General features: G+C 37.1%; 4 protein-coding genes across 4 annotated transcripts in view; 2 read left to right on the top strand and 2 right to left on the bottom strand.

Moving 5' to 3' along the window:
• LOC104736254 overlaps positions 1-726 on the bottom strand; it is a 3,063-nt gene extending 2,337 nt beyond the window's left edge. Inside the window, exon 1 of the mRNA XM_010456213.2 lies at positions 606-726. Within this exon, the coding sequence (XP_010454515.1) occupies positions 606-652 (47 nt within the window). The 5' untranslated portion in view covers positions 653-726. The remainder of the gene's footprint in view (positions 1-605) is intronic.
• LOC104736272 (serine/threonine-protein kinase HT1) lies at positions 2,885-5,660 on the top strand. The gene is made up of 4 exons (XM_010456229.2): positions 2,885-3,139; positions 3,253-4,382; positions 4,508-4,963; positions 5,144-5,660. The coding sequence occupies exons 2-4, from the start codon at positions 3,564-3,566 to the stop codon at positions 5,450-5,452; spliced, it is 1,584 nt and encodes a 527-aa protein (XP_010454531.1). The 5' UTR covers positions 2,885-3,139; positions 3,253-3,563; the 3' UTR covers positions 5,453-5,660.
• Positions 5,873-8,138, bottom strand: LOC104736281 (calmodulin-binding receptor-like cytoplasmic kinase 1). The gene is made up of 6 exons (XM_010456241.2): positions 7,776-8,138; positions 7,268-7,557; positions 6,996-7,164; positions 6,753-6,842; positions 6,376-6,674; positions 5,873-6,293 (listed from the first exon to the last, which is right to left on the bottom strand). The coding sequence occupies exons 1-6, from the start codon at positions 8,023-8,025 to the stop codon at positions 5,964-5,966; spliced, it is 1,428 nt and encodes a 475-aa protein (XP_010454543.1). The 5' UTR covers positions 8,026-8,138; the 3' UTR covers positions 5,873-5,963.
• LOC104736288 (UPF0503 protein At3g09070, chloroplastic-like) lies at positions 10,441-12,405 on the top strand. The gene has a single exon (XM_010456253.2). It carries the CDS (start codon positions 10,663-10,665, stop codon positions 12,274-12,276), a length of 1,614 nt encoding a protein of 537 aa, XP_010454555.1. The 5' UTR covers positions 10,441-10,662; the 3' UTR covers positions 12,277-12,405.

Genomic DNA, 17,547 nt, shown 5'->3' on the forward strand with positions numbered 1-17,547 from the left:
AGTTTTTTTTTTTTTTTTTTTCGCCTGAACAAATTCATTCATTGATATCAACATGAGTTTACAAAATCATTACAGAAATTACAAAAGTTGGAATTACAAAAGCAATTAATCGTTTATCACTTCCTTTTCTATTTTTCCCTTTTCAAAAATTGGTATTACAGTATAACTTTCTATCCTTTGATGACTTTTTTATAAAAGTTTTTCTTTGACTAAATAAAAAATACTGTACTAGTTTATCTTGTGTAATTCTCTCCTAAAAGACAAAAGTGAAGTAAGTGGCGATTATCTCAGTTTTTTTTTTTGTTAATCGCCCTTTTGATTGGACAAGAAAAGTGATGATCCCATAAAGTTATGAATCATGATTATCTCAGTATATATATATATACTGTATCTTGCCTTAATCCAAAATCATGTACAAATTCTTTGTCTCTTTATTTCATATACTAATGATATGATATATCAAAATACATCGATAAATCCAAGTTTTATCATTAAACACATGTTAAGAAAACACTTTAATCACATCATACTTAATTACAACAAAGTATATTAATCAAAAGTTATATTCCAACGGAAAGAAAAAAAAACTGAAATGAATAATTCACCTGTGATTCCTGGGATTAAGTGAGCATAAAAGTATCCCTGGCAACATCTCTCTCCCTCTCTCTATCTCTCTTTAGAGTTTAGAGACAAAAGAGATGAACTTTTATTATATTAAGGTTCATAGTTTACCCATATATATATATATAGCTAATGCATATTCTCAATCGAAGATTTGAGAGAAAAATAGGCCAATGAGGATAAAAAGTTTTGGATGTGACAAGTATCAAACACTATTATTAAAAAAACTTATGAGATTATAATTGAGGGGTGGGATTTTTTTCCTTGTTTTATGTTTCAACATCTAGCCATTTGTTGTCTAGTTTGTTCTCGCAAATCTGATAAACTTCACTGAGAATATATCCAGAATCATCAAAATTGGATTTACAATCAGAAACGTTCACAAATTTATATATACGATTCAACAACAAGTCAATACGATTTCAATCGCAATTGTCATTAAATATAAATAAGAGATGCATGGTTTGTTAAATATATATATATATATATATATATATCTTCTTCCATAAGAATTTTCTTTTAATCTAAACTTTTACTTAGTATGATTGTTATAACTTTGCGAGAAAGATACATTAGCTTACTTACTAGATTCGGTTTCTATATGTCTCTCTTGTGTTTATAGGAACGAGATTCACTAGCACCCTAGTTCCCGTGAAACTAGGTGTACGTCAACGTATCCTCAATCTTATTTTTTTTTGGTATCAGTGTTAAGTAACGTAGCATCAGTGCTTGGTACGTTATATATACACCGACCCATACATACACTTAAAAACAAAAGTGGAAGCCATTGATCGAGTATAACTTATTCTAATCCAACCGCGCGACATTGTTGACAAATCCAGTACTTTCCATTCTTTTATGGATTCTCTTGCACTAACATTTTAATTACGTTTTAGGAGAAACAGTGATGACCATAGTGGCATAGTTTTGGTTGGTACTTCTTGTAAACTATCTTTGAACATGTTGTCAATTTTTCAAATATTTTTCTTTTGTTGCATCCATTTTTATTTCACTAGTTCTTAGCTCGCGACTTAAAAATGATTTAGTATTTTGTATATTTGTGAATATGTGCATATCTTCCACCGATTTGAACTAGCTTAATTGGTAGAAATTCTTTCAATAATGTTACTAATTAATCTCCGAAAATGGCTATATATAAAAAATTACCAATGTATATGATCATAAGATATTATGTGTAGCGTATAAACGATGATAATAGGATATAAGAGGAAAGGGTGCGTCCAAATACGTAGGACATGAAATAGGTCTGGAGACAAAATGTGTGGTGTCTCTAAAAAATGACTCTGTTGTTAAGCATTTGTGTTTTACCAATCTTTTGGACTCACCTCTAATTGTATCTTTCTTTCTCTTTTATTCTTCTACTCTCATTGAATTTGGCCATTTTGTTTTCTTCGCCCCCACACAGACACACATATATACAGTATAATATGTGAAGTTGTGAACCATGGACTAAGCTAGTAACATTCATGAACTAGCTACATTCATACTTTTTTTTAATATGTATAAAATAGAAATATATAGATCCCACCTAAACCGTTTCTATTTTTTCGTTATCAAAAACTTTCATAGCAAACTCTGCTGTAAACTCAATTAGAAAAAAGGTTGTTTACGTAAATNCAATTAACATATTTTTTTTTTTTTTTTTTTTTTTTTTTTTTTTTTTAATTGAGTGATCTCCTTTTTCTAATAACATATATATAAAATATAATTTCCTCATCACTGGAGAGAACAAGCTCAAACGTGGAGGACAAAATTCGATTACTATTATTAGGTCACAGCCGCATTGTCACACCGTCGTATCAAGTGAGCAAAAGCCAATGCGTTCGACTACTCAAGATCACTCAATACGTCTTCAATTTTGGTTCACTTTCTTCGCATAATTAGGGATGATGCAATTATGACCCAACACAACTACACAAGAACAACAATCTCAAAATCATCAGCTTTTCTTGAAATGTAAGTAAATAACCCTCAAAACCCTCTGCTTTTCTTTTATTTTGTTCAAGTTTTGGGCCCATGTAGTTTTATATTAATGGGCCGAAGTCGTAAGCAAGCCTAATCGCCTTTAGAATATATTTTTGATAAATTGGAAAAAAATTAAATTAAATATCTAAATCAGACAAGAATCATTAGAGCATATCAGAGATGCTGACAGACAGACAAATACGCTGTCGTTTTAACGTATTTCCCCTTAATAATAATATTCCAAAGAATTTAAATTTTTATTTTTCCACATTTTATCTGTGAATTTAAAAAAAAAAAAAAAAAATCAATCTAAAAAAAGGGGAGTAAGAGGTCTGGATTCGTCAAAAAGGTCTTTGAAGAATCCAAATACGTCTTTATGGTTTAGCTCTCGATTTCTCTCCTTCGATTCCCCCCCCACCACCACCACCTTCTTCCTCCCTCCCTCCTCCGGCGAGCTTCAAGTCGCCGGATCTTCTTCGTTTTCCCGATTCTACTTCCTTCTTCCCTTTGAACCATTTACACAACGCTTCAGGTTAGCTAAAATCGAAATAACATTATTAGTTTCTTTATTATTTTTGTTAATTAGATCCATCTTATGTTCTTGTTTTATCATATGGATTTGTTTTTGCTGCTTGATTTGTGTAGGAGGAAGAGGGCATGTAAACAAAATTCAGGATTTTCCGGCGATTTGGTGGGGGCGTTTTGGAGATATATTGAGTTTTAATAGTATTCTTAGCAAAACTNTTTTTTTTTTTTTTTTTTTTTTTTCGTGTTATAGATTTTGTAGATTTAATGGTTGAAGGTGAGAAATGGGGCTTGAATGAGATGATGGAGATTGCAGCAGCAAGTCATCTCATTCGTATTCACGGGTTTGCTTGAGTTTTTTTTTTTGCTTCTTTTTAGTCTTTGACACAAAAAAGTTTTAGGCTTTTTTAGCATTTCAATAAGTGTTAGAGATGGATGAAGAGGCTTCTTCTTGGATTAGGAGGACTAAGTTTTCTCAAACTGTTTCTTACCGTCTTAATTCCCAAAGGCTAGCTTCTCTCCCTTTTATGGTTAACAACCAAGACAAGACTTCTTCTGGTGCACTGAAAGCAAAGCCACCTCTTAGATCATCTTCTTCATCCTCGTCATTGGATCCGAAGACGAGTAACTCACAGACTGCTACTGAAGATACAACAAGTTTGGTGGAGGCTGATGTTTATGTTGTTGATTCGGAAATACAGACAAACCCTGTGACTAACAAGCAGAGATCTGTCTCTCCCTCGCCTCAGATGTCTCTTCCTGATGTGTTTAAGGAAGCTAGGTCTGAGCGTAAGAGGTTTTCTACTCCTCATCCAAGAAGAATTGAATCGGAGAAAGGAATGAAGCCTAAGCTTTCTCATAAGAACTCCTTTGATAAGAGATCGTTCAACTTGCGGTCTCCTTCTGGTCCTATCAGAGATCTTGGCACTCTGAGAATTCAAGAGAGGGTGAAGAGCAAGAAGGACACAGGTTGGTCTAAGCTTTTTGATAATACTGGCCGTAGAGTGAGTGCTGTGGAAGCTTCTGAAGAGTTCCGTGTTGATATGTCAAAGCTCTTCTTTGGGCTTAAGTTTGCTCACGGGTTATATAGCCGGCTATACCATGGTAAGTATGAAGATAAAGCTGTTGCCGTGAAGCTTATCACTGTCCCTGATGATGACGATAATGGATGCTTGGGAGCTCGTTTAGAGAAACAGTTTACCAAGGAAGTCACCCTTTTGTCACGACTGTCCCATCCAAATGTCATAAAGGTGAATTTTTTTTGTCTCCTCTCTCGTTATATTCTCTTGGTTAATTGTTACGTCAGTCTTGATGGATTATGGAATGACTACGGTTTTTGTTAACTATCCCTTCTCTTATTTGTGTGCTAAACCAGTTTGTGGGAGCGTATAAGGATCCGCCTGTATATTGTGTCCTCACGCAGTATTTACCTGAAGGATCCTTAAGATCTTTTCTGCACAAGCCTGAGAATAGGTCTCTTCCTTTGAAACGGCTGATAGAATTTGCTCTAGATATTGCAAAAGGAATGGAATATATTCACTCACGACATGTTATTCATCGGGATCTTAAGCCAGAAAATGTATTGATCGACGAAGACTTCCAGTTGAAGATCGCTGACTTTGGCATAGCGTGCGAGGAAGAGTACTGCGACATGTTGGCTGATGACCCTGGAACGTATAGGTGGATGGCACCTGAAATGATAAAACGGAAACCACACGGACGTAAGGCTGATGTTTACAGTTTTGGACTCGTTTTATGGGAAATGGTAGCTGGAGCAATCCCGTATGAGGACATGAATCCTATTCAAGCTGCTTTCGCAGTCGTACACAAGGTAATTTATTCTGTTGTGCGTCTACTGACAAATATCATGATTGTAGTCTTCCGTGGAATTTTATGCCATCTTTCAGCACGTCTAATGGTTACGGTTACAGCACATGTATGCTTTAGGTCCTATTTTGTTCAGTTGGTTCAACCATTTGAGATGTGAAAAATTGTTGATCTTTTGGTTCAGAACATTAGGCCAACTATCCCGGCAGATTGTCCAGCAGCCATGAAAGCTCTGATAGAGCAGTGTTGGTCAGTTGCACCGGATAAGAGACCAGAGTTCTGGCAGATAGTGAAAGTGCTTGAACAGTTTGCGATTTCACTGGAACGTGAAGGGAACCTGAATCTGTCTTCGAACAAGATCTGTAAGGACCCAAGGAAAGGTCTGAAACATTGGATCCAGAAGCTTGGACCAGTCCACGGAGGAGGAGGAGGCGGTGGCAGCAGCAGCAGCGGCCTTGGTGGCTCAGCCTTGCCTAAGCCTAAATTCGCTTGAGAGACGTGAAGAGTCTCTTTTGTAAATTTATATATAATACAAAAAAGAAGGGTTTCTGTGTTTTTGTTGTATCCTTTTTTGTGGGTTGTTGTTGTTGTTAGTGATGTTTCATCGTCAATGTCATCTTCTCTGGATTTGTTGTGTAATGACTTGCCAACTGGGGAATGGTTGTGATTTGATGTTTATGGAATTCAATCTCGCTTCTACTTTGGCCTTTCTATTTCTTTTGTGGGACTTAGTTGCTTAATCAGAGAGTATTCCCACAAAGTTGAGCATGCTATACGTCTTTTCTCATTATTGATGATTAGATCAAAACCTATCTCATTCGTTTATTAGTGGTGTTAATTCTCTCTTCTTTCACAATAGTGTTTAATATTTTTGACTTCTTCAGAGCACTCTTATCTTGTATTGACAACAAAAGACAATTAACTGTAGTGTGTATTTGCATTCATCTAAATAAGATTTTTCTTTGAATGAGAGAAGCAGTAACATGTTTTACAAATTGATATCATCAAGGTGAGAGTAACTCAATGCTATTCTCGTTGTCTTCGATCCTCGGCAATGCATATCTGTCTGAATCACGGTCAATGAAGCTGTGTGTAGCTGACGAACACGAAGAATTAGAGGCCGAGGAAGAAAGCACCGTCTCCTTCATCTCTCTCCTTATATCCCATAGCTTTTCTGCAATGCCTTTCATAGCCGGACGTGTAGCTCTCGTTGGGGCAAGACATTCGCTCGCCAGTCTCAGCATCTTTTCAGCCACTTCAATGGCTGCTCTGTTTCTCTTGAGAAATGGATCCATTATGAGAACAGCTTCATCTTCTTTGAGTCTCCTCAATGCCTGCACAAGATGATACGAGTTTCTCCATTGTTAAGATCATCTCGAGCTTATAGTGTGAAAGGGAAACTAGAAAGTGACTTACCCATTTAACCGTGAGTCGGTCATGTCGTGGTCTTTTTAACTCAATGGGACGTCTTCCGGTGAGAAGCTCTATGAGCAAAACACCAAAAGAGTAAACGTCGCTCTTATCGGTTAGTTGAAACGTCCTGAGGTAATCTGGATCCACATAGCCTGCAGATCCTTTGACCTGAGTTGATATATGAGTAGCCCCAGGATCCTCAGTAACTAAACGAGCAAAGCCGAAGTCTGCTACTTTGGCTCTAAGCTTATCCGTGATGAGAATATTTGATGCTTTAATGTCTCTGTGTATTATGGGAGTATCTGCAATATACAATCTTGGCACACTAAGCTATCCTGTAACACCGATAAACTAAGAAGAAGAGGAAATGATAAGAGTACCAGTATATGTGTGAAGATAGGTCAATGCATGAGCCACATCAATCGCAATCTCAAGACGTTCTGCCATTTCAAGTCGGTTACCCCGTAAACCTGCGTATGATGAAGAAGAACAAAAGTTGAGAGTTCTGTATTCAGATATTTTCTATTTGGACAATTTCTCTATGGTCTTAAATTAGAGACTGGATTTGTCTTTGTCTATACTCTATACACAGAGAAAAAGAAGAAGTAACTCTTACAACTTACCATCTAGATGTTCTCTTAGGTTTCCATTGCCAACATATTCAACAACAATAACCCTTTCTTCTCCATGTTCAAGAAATCCATACAGCTTTACCAAATTCATATGCTCAATCTTTGACAATGTGTATATTTCATTCTTGAACTCTCGCAACCAGCTTTTGCTATAGTTGTTCTGCCACAGAATCTTGAGTTAGTGACTATTTCTACCCGAAATATTTTACAGAAACTTCAATCTCTTATCCACATATTTTCCAAGAAAAAGATTCAAATACTACCTTTCTTGCACGCTTGATAGCAACAATAGTTCCATCATCAAGCTTTCCCTTAAAAACAACTCCAAAACCGCCTTCTCCAATTTGATGAACTGATGAAAAATTTGCAGTTGCCCTTTGAAGCTCCCCAAAAGAAAAAATTACGGGTCCAAGGTGCCAACTTTTGCTAGAAGATGAATCTTTACCAGGACTTAGAAATCTTGAACCAGAAAAACGATATTGACCTGAAACCTTTCTTTCTGTTGTTGACCTTCCAAAAGAGCTTGGTGATGAATAACCAGTCCAGCCTGATACTGCAAATATAATAAAAAATATTGTCACAGCAAAACAGAGAGCATAGATGTATAGAAATATATCTCATCCATCAAAGACTCCCAGGTTTGAACTTGAAACAAAGTTTGTTTCTCTTAATGGTATGCATACATCACCAGTGCTTATAAGATTCAAAGCATGCTCCTATTTAAAGAAAGGATGTTTTAGGAAAGATTTAGTCAAACACCAAAATGCTTACAAGTAGATTCTCTTTCAAGCGTGCTGCTCTCTCCAGCATCAGATCTACATTCTGCTGGCTTTAACTTTCGTTGTCCTAAGAAAATAATAGCAAAGACTTTCCTGGCTGCCCTTCTGATCGTACCGAGGACAGAGACATTCTTCGCTTTCCCGCCAGTACCTACATCACCCCAAGTATACTCAGAATCAGCTTTCTGATGCTTTCTATTTGAGAAGTGGAGAGGCGTAGGGGTTTTGCTCCTCATTGGCATATGTCTATAGATATGGTTATAGGAAGGAAGTGAATAATATTTCTAATGTCCAAAGTCCAAGAAAGAAAGTATGTTGCAGTCATGTAAGTTTATTTTTCTTGTTGTTAAACGCCAGATATGTATGTGCATATAATAATATAAGCATAACGACCCATCATTGATCTGTATAATTGAATATATATATATCTTTGTTCTTTTAATGTGTTGTAGACCGATTCAAAGAGCTTGATTGGTCTTGCAAGTTTGGCTGTTATTCTATTGTCAGAGTCAATGATAATATGCAATGATCTTATGCTGAGTTTTTTGCATACTTTTGACTTTTCCACACAAGAAGACTCGAGAGTAGAAAACGACTCATTGATATTTGTTAACCTTAATAGTCTAAGGATGAGGGAAGATATGAGAAGAATTCTAATCACATGTCTTTTAAATCTCTCTCTTGTCAAACTATATGCAAATCCTATACCCATCAAGAAAGCACTATATATAACTCAAGAAGTAATACAAGCAGCAGAATCCATACCTATGTGCTAGAGGTAACAATGTTGAAGAAGCCTTGAAGAGGTTGCACCTGAAAAGACAAAGTTTTATTAATGAACATTCAGCAAGGAAATGTTAACTGGGTTCTTTTATTCTATCCAGTAGACTAGAGAATCAAAAGAGGAGACAAACAAACTCAAGAACTTCTCTTGACAAGGCGGATATATAATGTTTGTGAAATTTATTAACTCAATAACAATGATGGTTGTATCCACTAACAAGTAAAATGTGGTGGTCCGTTGAGTTGGCAAGAAGGTCCACATATATAATAAGCATATGGCTAAGATGAAAGATCAGTCTTTTCTACAAAATCATAAGCCATAAATCATCAAAACGATGACAGAAACAAAACTCTATCCCTAACAGAGAAACCAGCTCAAAACTCTATCCCTACAATAAAACAAGATCCAATTAAAAAGAGATTACCTTTGCAAGTATCACAGACCAAGTCAGCATCTTGGATAGAGAGATTAATATAGGAGGGTGAAAGTTTGTGGTTTTTTATGTAATCCACTTCAAAATTTCTTAAACCGAGAGTGATGATTTGATGTACTTATCAAATCTCCCGCCGGCTATTGATGAAATTGAGGTATCTATCTCCACATAAAAAAAAAAAACAATCACCTTTAAAGACGAACAAAAACAATGGTGTTCACAGTGATGAAATTTCGTAGCAGAAACTTCTTACTCCGGAAGAACGAAGATGGAGGAGACGACGAAACATAATGGGCTAATTTGTTTCCTTTTTGCGCCCAATTTACGATTTTTAAGCCCAAACATATTAATTGAATTCATCGGGCTTAACACTTTTAATATATGAGAAATTGACGTTCGCGTAAACTTTACACTTTTTACTTGAAGTCTTTGGTGGACAAATAAGACTAAAGTCGTCGGAAAATTCCAATCTTTTTTACCAGAAAGAAAACAAATCACATTCAGACAAAACAAAAGAAAAAAAACAATAACTGTGTATTTTTTTGGGACATGCTTTGGTTGGGAACACAACACACTCTTTGAGAACTCCGAATCTCAATGGGCACTCCTCCGTTGCTGTCCACAAAACGTTTTAGAGAAAATTACTCTATCCCTTAATGCACATGTTTTTATATTATCAAATGTCATGCTATATTTTTCTTTTATTTTGTAATGAGGAAAATATAGTAATTTGTTTTCTTTGTTAAAACTAGAAGAGAGATTATTGTTTTGAATGATATAACACAAACTTCAGTTAACGATGATGGAACATTTGAACAAACTCACTTAACTTTAATTTATGGTCGTTGTATCAATAACTAAGCGTGTAGGTCAAATGTTACATCTGTCATCTTGTTTGGCACCCTAAAACTAACTCTTGGTGCTCTCTACTTGAAAATATCAATCACTAATCACTAATATGTCCAACCAAATAAAGAATTACAAAAAAAAAAAAAAGTTGACATTGGAAGCTATTTATTTATTGATTCGATGGGGAATCCAAAGAAATGACGAAAGCAGCCAAATATTTACCCCCAAGGTAAAAAAAAAAAACAAATGAGCACACACGTGTTTTCACCATTTTCCAATCAATTTATTATCCTTTTGGTCTATCTATAAAAACTTTAATATTCATTCACTAATTAAAGAAACCTTTTCTATGTTCGTCCTACAAACGCAGAGGTCAGGCTCATAATGGGATGGTGTTTGTACACTTCTTCCCTTTTGATTCTCTCTGCCACTCTCATGTGACACAAAATTATACCAAAAATTTACTACAATATTCAATTTAATAATTGTACCAAAACCATAACATTATTTTTCTCATTTAATTGTAAGAGAGATACAGAAATAAATAATACTATTAGGGGCATTAAAAAAAAGAAATAAAAATGAGAGAAAAGGTTTAAGGAAAGGGAAAGGGGTTCTCTTCTCACTTGTGTACTACAACTACTAGTGTTGTTGTTGTTGTGTTGACAACGCCACTCTTTCTTTCTCTTCTCTTTCTCATCTCGAGATCCTAAAAACAAATGTCACTGACAGATTCTTCAACTTTTTCACTCTCTTCTTCTTCTTCTTCCATTCACTGAACTGAACCCAAACCACCACCCTTAAAGAAGAGTCATGACTCACCAGCAACGTCGTCGCCGTCGTCACTCAGCCGTCTGTCACCGTCATCCTTCTTCTAAACCCACCACTGGTTTCTGTGCCACCTGTCTCCGCGAACGTCTCTCCGCCATCGAAGCTCTCTCTTCCTCCGTCCCTGACCTCCGCCGTGCTACCTCTTACTCCGTCCGTGACGCATCCGCATCCGCCTCTGTTTTCGACCAGCCACGTCGCAGATCGTGTGATGTTAGGTCTAATGACGGCTCCTCTCTCCACGACAGATTTGCCGGCGATGATGACGACGACCACCTGCTACAGAGCTCGATTCGGTTCCCTGTAGTCCCAGATTTGAAAGAAGAAGAAGACGAAGAAGAAGAAATTAGGAATTTTGATGTCGGTAAGAGTCTGGTTGAAGAAGAAATCGAAGATGGAGAGAAGAAGACGATGAAGGAGCTTATAGATCTGGAATCAAGAACTCAACCAATCAAGAAGAACAACGTCAAAGACTCTGTTTTTAGCAGAACACTTAAGAAATTTTCACTCAAACACAATGGTAAAAAGCCAGATTCCGGGAACAGTCTCGGCCGTCGCTCATGTGATGTAGATCCTAGGTTATCTCTCGACGCAGGACGCATCTCGTTCGAGGAGCCTAGAGCTTCATGGGACGGGTGTTTGATAGGCAAGACATATCCAAAGCTTGTACCTTTATCCTCTGTAACTGAAGATGTTATTAAAGCCTCTCCGGAGAAGGTATCAGGTTGTAAAGAAGACGAAGAGGAGGAGAAGAAGAACAATCCTGGTGGGACAGCTCAGACTAGGGATTATTACTTGGATTCACGGCGGAGGAGAAGCTTTGATCGATCATCTAGACATGGATTGCTTGAGGTTGATGAATTGAAAGCTATTTCTAATGCTAAGGTATCACCTGAAACTGTTGGTTTGTTTCATGGAGCTAAGTTGCTTGTTACTGAGAGAGAACTTAGGGATTCGAATTGGTATTCAATCAAGAATTATAAACCGGAGAGCTTGGAGTTAGGTTCTAAAGGTGTTAGTTGTGTTGCTGCTGCTGGTGAGGTGAAGAAGCAAGATGGTTTTGTGTTGAAGAAGAGTGGTAAGAAATGGTCTAAAGGATGGAACTTTTGGGGTTTGATTCATAGGAAAACAGATACGTTGAAGAACGAAATGAAAACGGAGCAAAGTTTGAAACTTGGAGGGAATGCTATGGAGGGTTCTCTTGCTGAGTCTCTGTTGAAGCTTAGGAGAGTAGCTAAAGGAGAAACCAATGGTGATGTTAGCGAGAAACTCATAAGAAGCTACAGCGTTAGTGCGAGAAAGTCCTGTGATGGTATGTTACGTGGTGCTTCTATTCTTAACGGCTTTGAAGGTGGGAGAAGCTCTTGTGATGGTCTGTTCCATGGCTCTGTTACTGGTGTTGAGACTGGAAGACTAAGCTCGTGTGAAGATGGATTGTTTCATGGTGTTGAAAGCAAACAGAATCATCTTCTCCAGAGAGATGACAAGCTTGGTACTTACTCGCCCAACAACCTCAGAAATGGTTTGGTTAGATTCTACTTGACGCCATTAAACAGCCATATGGCCAGCAAATCCGGTAAAAGTAGGCTGATGAATTAGTCTGATTCCTGATCTTTGATTGTTCAGTTCATGATGGACTGACTATATTGAAGCTGTGTTGTAATTAGCAATTACCCTGTGTGTTACTTATTATCCCATTGTTCTATAGATATATGAACTAAAACCATATGCCCATGTGTTGTTCTCTTTTTTTTTTTTTTTTTTTTTTCCCTTTTGTATTAAGTATTAACGCTCTTAAGAGTTCAATACAATAGTGATTTTGTTATAAGATGAAACTTTTAGATATTTGCTCTGAACATTACAACAGCTACTATACTTGATGCAAAGAAAACGACGGAAGGTGAACAGAACTGGTCGGGAGTAGAAGGTGTTAGTCGAGTGAACTCTCTTGGTCAATTTCCTAGATTCCCTGGAGAGAAACCGAAGACATGAGACATGGCTTTTGATCGTTTTCAGAACTGAACAAACTGTTTTCTGCTCAACAGTCTTTTTTTTTTTTCTCTTACAAGTGAAATGCATGTGGAAGCATATGTAAATGTCTTAACATGGTCTCTGTCTGAACGTGTAAGATTCTAGATGAGTGAGCTCCAAATGGGTGTGATACTTGATGCAGAAGTGTTAAGATATGATTAATACAGTGTGTAAATTAAAGCTGGTCGATGTAAATTGGCAGATGGGATAACAGAGAGAGAGGAAGAGAAGTGCCAGGGAGAGAGGATCAGGAGGACAGTGATCATCAATGCTTTGAGGAAAGTGGGGAGAGCAGATTTAGCAATGAAGATTGGGATTGGTTCACTTGTGTAAAATCATTGTTCGTTACAATATCTGGTCAACATCCACTTGAATATTATTATTAAAATCATTGTTCGTTACAATATGTGGTCAACATCAATTTTAGCTAGAAAAAAAAAAACAAATCAAAACGGTCAGTAAATTTGTTCTATTAAACAAACACACGATCAATACCTTAGATTATATTTGACTAAGGTATTTATATATATATATATATATACTACCATGTATACATATTGGAGAAAATTTAACAAACAAAAAACGAAAGTGAAAAGTCGTATACACTATACAAAATGAGAAAGTGGGGGTTATTGACACTAGTAGGGGTTCTAATGATAACAAATTGTGTGATAGCACGAAGAAGATTGTCTCAACAAGAAAATTTGGAATTAGAGTTGCAACTTAAGCTTCTGAATAAACCTGCGCTTAAAACTGTGAAGGTAAATTAGTTACTTAAACTCATATATATATAAGTTGAAGAGAATAATCTCAGGTTTTATTCATTGTAGTTAGATACATAAACAACACTATAATGATAAGACGCATCTATTACATACAGTATGTTGTTTTTAACATTTAACTAGTTTGTGTTTTCTTTCAGACGGAACATGGTGACGTATATGATTGTGTCGATTTCTATAAGCAACCTGCGTTCGATAATCCTCTTTTAAAAGACCATGATTTTCATTTTGACGTAAGTGGTTTGGCTTATTAAACCCTTAATTTGGAATATATATAACTCCATGCATCGAATGATGAATCTAATTGTTTTTCATTTACATTAATAATACAAAAAATTGCTTGCTAAAATGTTTTGGATTAGATGAAACCAAATCATGAGATCCAAAAATTGACGACTCGCGAAAGTAAAGATTTGAGTAGCGACAAGATTAAAGCATTTGAGTTCAAAGGAGTCGGGTGTCCACATGGAACTGTACCAATCAAAAGGACAACCAAAGAGGATCTGATGAGGCTTAGAAACTCAACCGGCTCAATTATACATCCTCAAACCGATGCTGAACCGGGACTACACGTAAATAATTCTTCTATAATTAATCCATTATCTACATCAAATTTTCTGATTTATTCAATTATAGACTGGATGATACAGTTTGCGGGAGCTCAAGTGAATAACAAAAAGCTAGACAATACTATGAAATTAGGAGGAGCAGAAGCTTATTTTAGCCTATACCAAACTCCAGACGTTGGCCAATTGCAATTTAGTTCTGGTTTGATCAAAGTAGCTGCTGGTGATGATTTCATAAAAGCCGGTTGGACCGTAAGATACCCATATACTGGCCACTACCCAATCCTATATTTTTCATTTTCCATTACCATTGATATATAAAATTAAGAAAAATACTAGCCACTATATATATGGATATAATATAGAGTTCTCTATAATATAACGTGTATGTTGTCCAAATCTACAGGTGAATCCAACATTATATGGAGATAATCGTTGTCGATTATTTGTGTATTTAAAAGTAAGTTTAATTTCCATTTTTTATTTAAAAAAAATACCTGTCAGATTACTCCTCCTCTAATCATTAGTTAAACACAATTTTTATGAACTCTTTTCCATCTACATGTGTGTTTTATTCTAAATATAGACAAAGAAGGAGAGATGTTTCAATACCAATTGTCCAGGTTTCGTCGTAAAAAATTCCGAAATCCCTCTTGGTCATGTCTTCAAGGTGTCCAAACCCGACGAGATAATGGAAGCTAGATTTTACATCTTCCGAGTAAGCAACATTATTATACATGCTAATTAGTTACACCTCAGATCGATCATCTTAGTTACTTTCTTCTCAATTTAAGTTTTGGTTGTATTATTTTTTCAACTACAAGGACATTGCGAGTGGGAACTGGTGGTTAAGATTGGGTGACACAGACGTAGGTTTTTGGCCAATTCAAACTCTGGTAGGATTAGGTGATACTGCCACCGATATATACTGGGGAGGAGATGTGTTCAGTGTCCCGAACTCAAAGAGTTGTCCGATGGGTAACGGCAAAACAATGACGGGTCCGTACCCGAAACTATATGCATATGCACGCGGCGTGTCCGTTCTTGACGAAAATAAAGGAGCAGTACTTGAGTCAGTAGATGATAGAAACGATCTTGTATCAGATATCGGTATGAGTTATGTTCTACAAAGTCTTGATGGTTGGGGTAAAACCATCTTCTTTGGTGGTCCTTCTGGTGTTTTTGGAAAATAGTTTAATCATTAAAACCATATATCTTCTTTGGTGTTTAACAAAATTTCATTCAAAAATTAATAAAAATATTATGTATAAGGGAAACTTTTATATATATATATATAGATATTTGTATTATAAGTTCCATTCCAAAGCAGTGAAAGCACTAAGCGTAGATCTTGTGACATAGGAAGAAATATAGTAGAGGAGCTAAAGTTAAGAAAACTTAAAACAATGCATACATTAGGCTTACGATGTATATAGTTTCAAACGATCAAGGTATTGGGTAACTTTGATGGGAGCATAAAGCATCAAGTTATAAATTCCAAAAAGGGTTTAAGCCAAAACATGAATCAAGCTAATGCTTTCCCATTTGTTAGTGCCAGGGACAGTGATGATCAATGGTTTGAGGAAAGTGGGGAAAGCAGATTTAGCAATGAAGCTAATTAATGAATAGCAAAATCGGGATTGGTTATGAGAGAATATGGCTAGTGTTAAAGGCGTGTCAAGTTTAACGACTCTGCTTTGATGATACTTTTGTAGGAGACAATGAGACCCAAGTCCAACAATGTCAAGTCCAAGTCCAACAACAATACCATGAACGGATTTAAAGGACAAAGGTATATTCTGAATAATCTTGTATATTCGTTAACTTTGCTTTAGGGTATTTACATCTTTTTATATACAATAACAAGANTAACAAGGAAGACTCTAGAATCCTACTAAAGCAAAACTTGTATTTGAGGACAGCTGTAATAGGCTGAGTCATTGATAGAGGATTCCAGAAGCTCAAATCTGTTTGGATGAGAGAAGACGACACCCTCCGTACGGGTTCTGCAGCTGCTCTGTTTTAGCCGTTGAGGGTTTGATTTTGTCTTTTGTGGAATCAAAGTTTGATGTTGTTGGACTTGGGCTTGACATTGTTGGACTTGGGCCTCATTGTCTCCTACACTCTCCCTCAAACTTGGCGTGGAGGTGACGGAAGGAATAGAAACACCGAGTTTGCGTCGAAGATCAAGAAAAGATGGACGAGGTAGAGGTTTCGTGAATATGTCTGCAAGCTGTAGTGTTGCAGGAATGTGATGTGTCTCGATCAACCCCAGACCTACTCTTTCTCTGATGTAGTGGAAGTCTTTGTCGAAGTGTTTGGTTCGGTTGTGCAGAGCTGGGTTGGCGGATAGGTAGACAGCTGACAGATTATCACAGAATACGCGAGTGGGATGATATTGTGTAATGCCTAGGTCACGCAGTAAGGATGATATCCAAGTGAGTTCTCGAGCAACAATGGATAATGCTCTATACTCTGACTCTGTTGAGGAATGAGAGATCGTCGATTGCCTTTTTGCAGACCAGGATACCAGGGTCGATCCCAGCAGAATACAGAAACATGTGGTGGACCGTCTGGTGTCTTTGCATCCTGCATAGTCGCTATCACAGAAAGCGGAGAGAGACTGGTTGTCATGTTTTCGTATTGGCATACCAAAGTCCAGAGTGCCTTTTACATACCGAAGAATTCTTTTGAGCAGAGTGAAGTCAGAGTTGGTTGGAGCATGCATCCTTTGGCAAATAAAGTTGACAGCATACTGAAGGTCCGGTCTAGTTATTGTCAGATACTGGAGCTTCCCTGCAAGACTTCGAAAGTAGGTAGGTTATGGGAATGGTGTTGTATCGAGTTTTTCCAGTTGTTGTGGTAGAGGAGTGGGCATTGGATTGCAGTCGGACATCCCGGCTTGGTGTAGTATGTCTGTGGCATAGCCTCGTTGATGCAAAAACAGACCCTTTTGAATAGTTTCAATTTCTATTCCAAGAAAGTAGCGGGGAGGACCCAGATCCTTCATGGAGAACCGACTATTCAGAGCAGTGAGGAGTTGTTCCAGTAGAGAGTTGTCACTGCCTGTAAGAAGTATGTCGTCGACATACAAAAGTAACACCAAAGTCTTCTTCCCTTGTTTGCAGATAAATAGAGAGGGATCAGAGGTACTGCATTCAAAGCCAAAGTCTATCAGAAAGTTGCTAAAGGTATCGAACCAGGCTCTTGGCGCCTGTTTTAAACCATAGAGAGCTTTGGTGAGGCGACACACGTGATCTGGCCGTTCTGGATCAATAAAACCCGCAGGCTGAAACATAAACACTGGTTCCTGCAGTTCTCCGTGTAGAAAGGCGTTTGATACATCAAGTTGTTTGATTGGCCATCCTTGATTTGTTGCAGTGTCGAGGACCAACCTAATGGTTGTTGTTCTAACAACCGGACTGAATGTCTCGAGGTAGTCAAGACCCTCTTCTTGTTCAAAGCCTCTAGCGACAAGTCTGGCTTTCAGC

The sequence above is a fragment of the Camelina sativa genome, chromosome 2 (assembly GCF_000633955.1).
Source record: "Camelina sativa cultivar DH55 chromosome 2, Cs, whole genome shotgun sequence".
Lineage (NCBI taxonomy): Eukaryota > Viridiplantae > Streptophyta > Magnoliopsida > Brassicales > Brassicaceae > Camelina > Camelina sativa.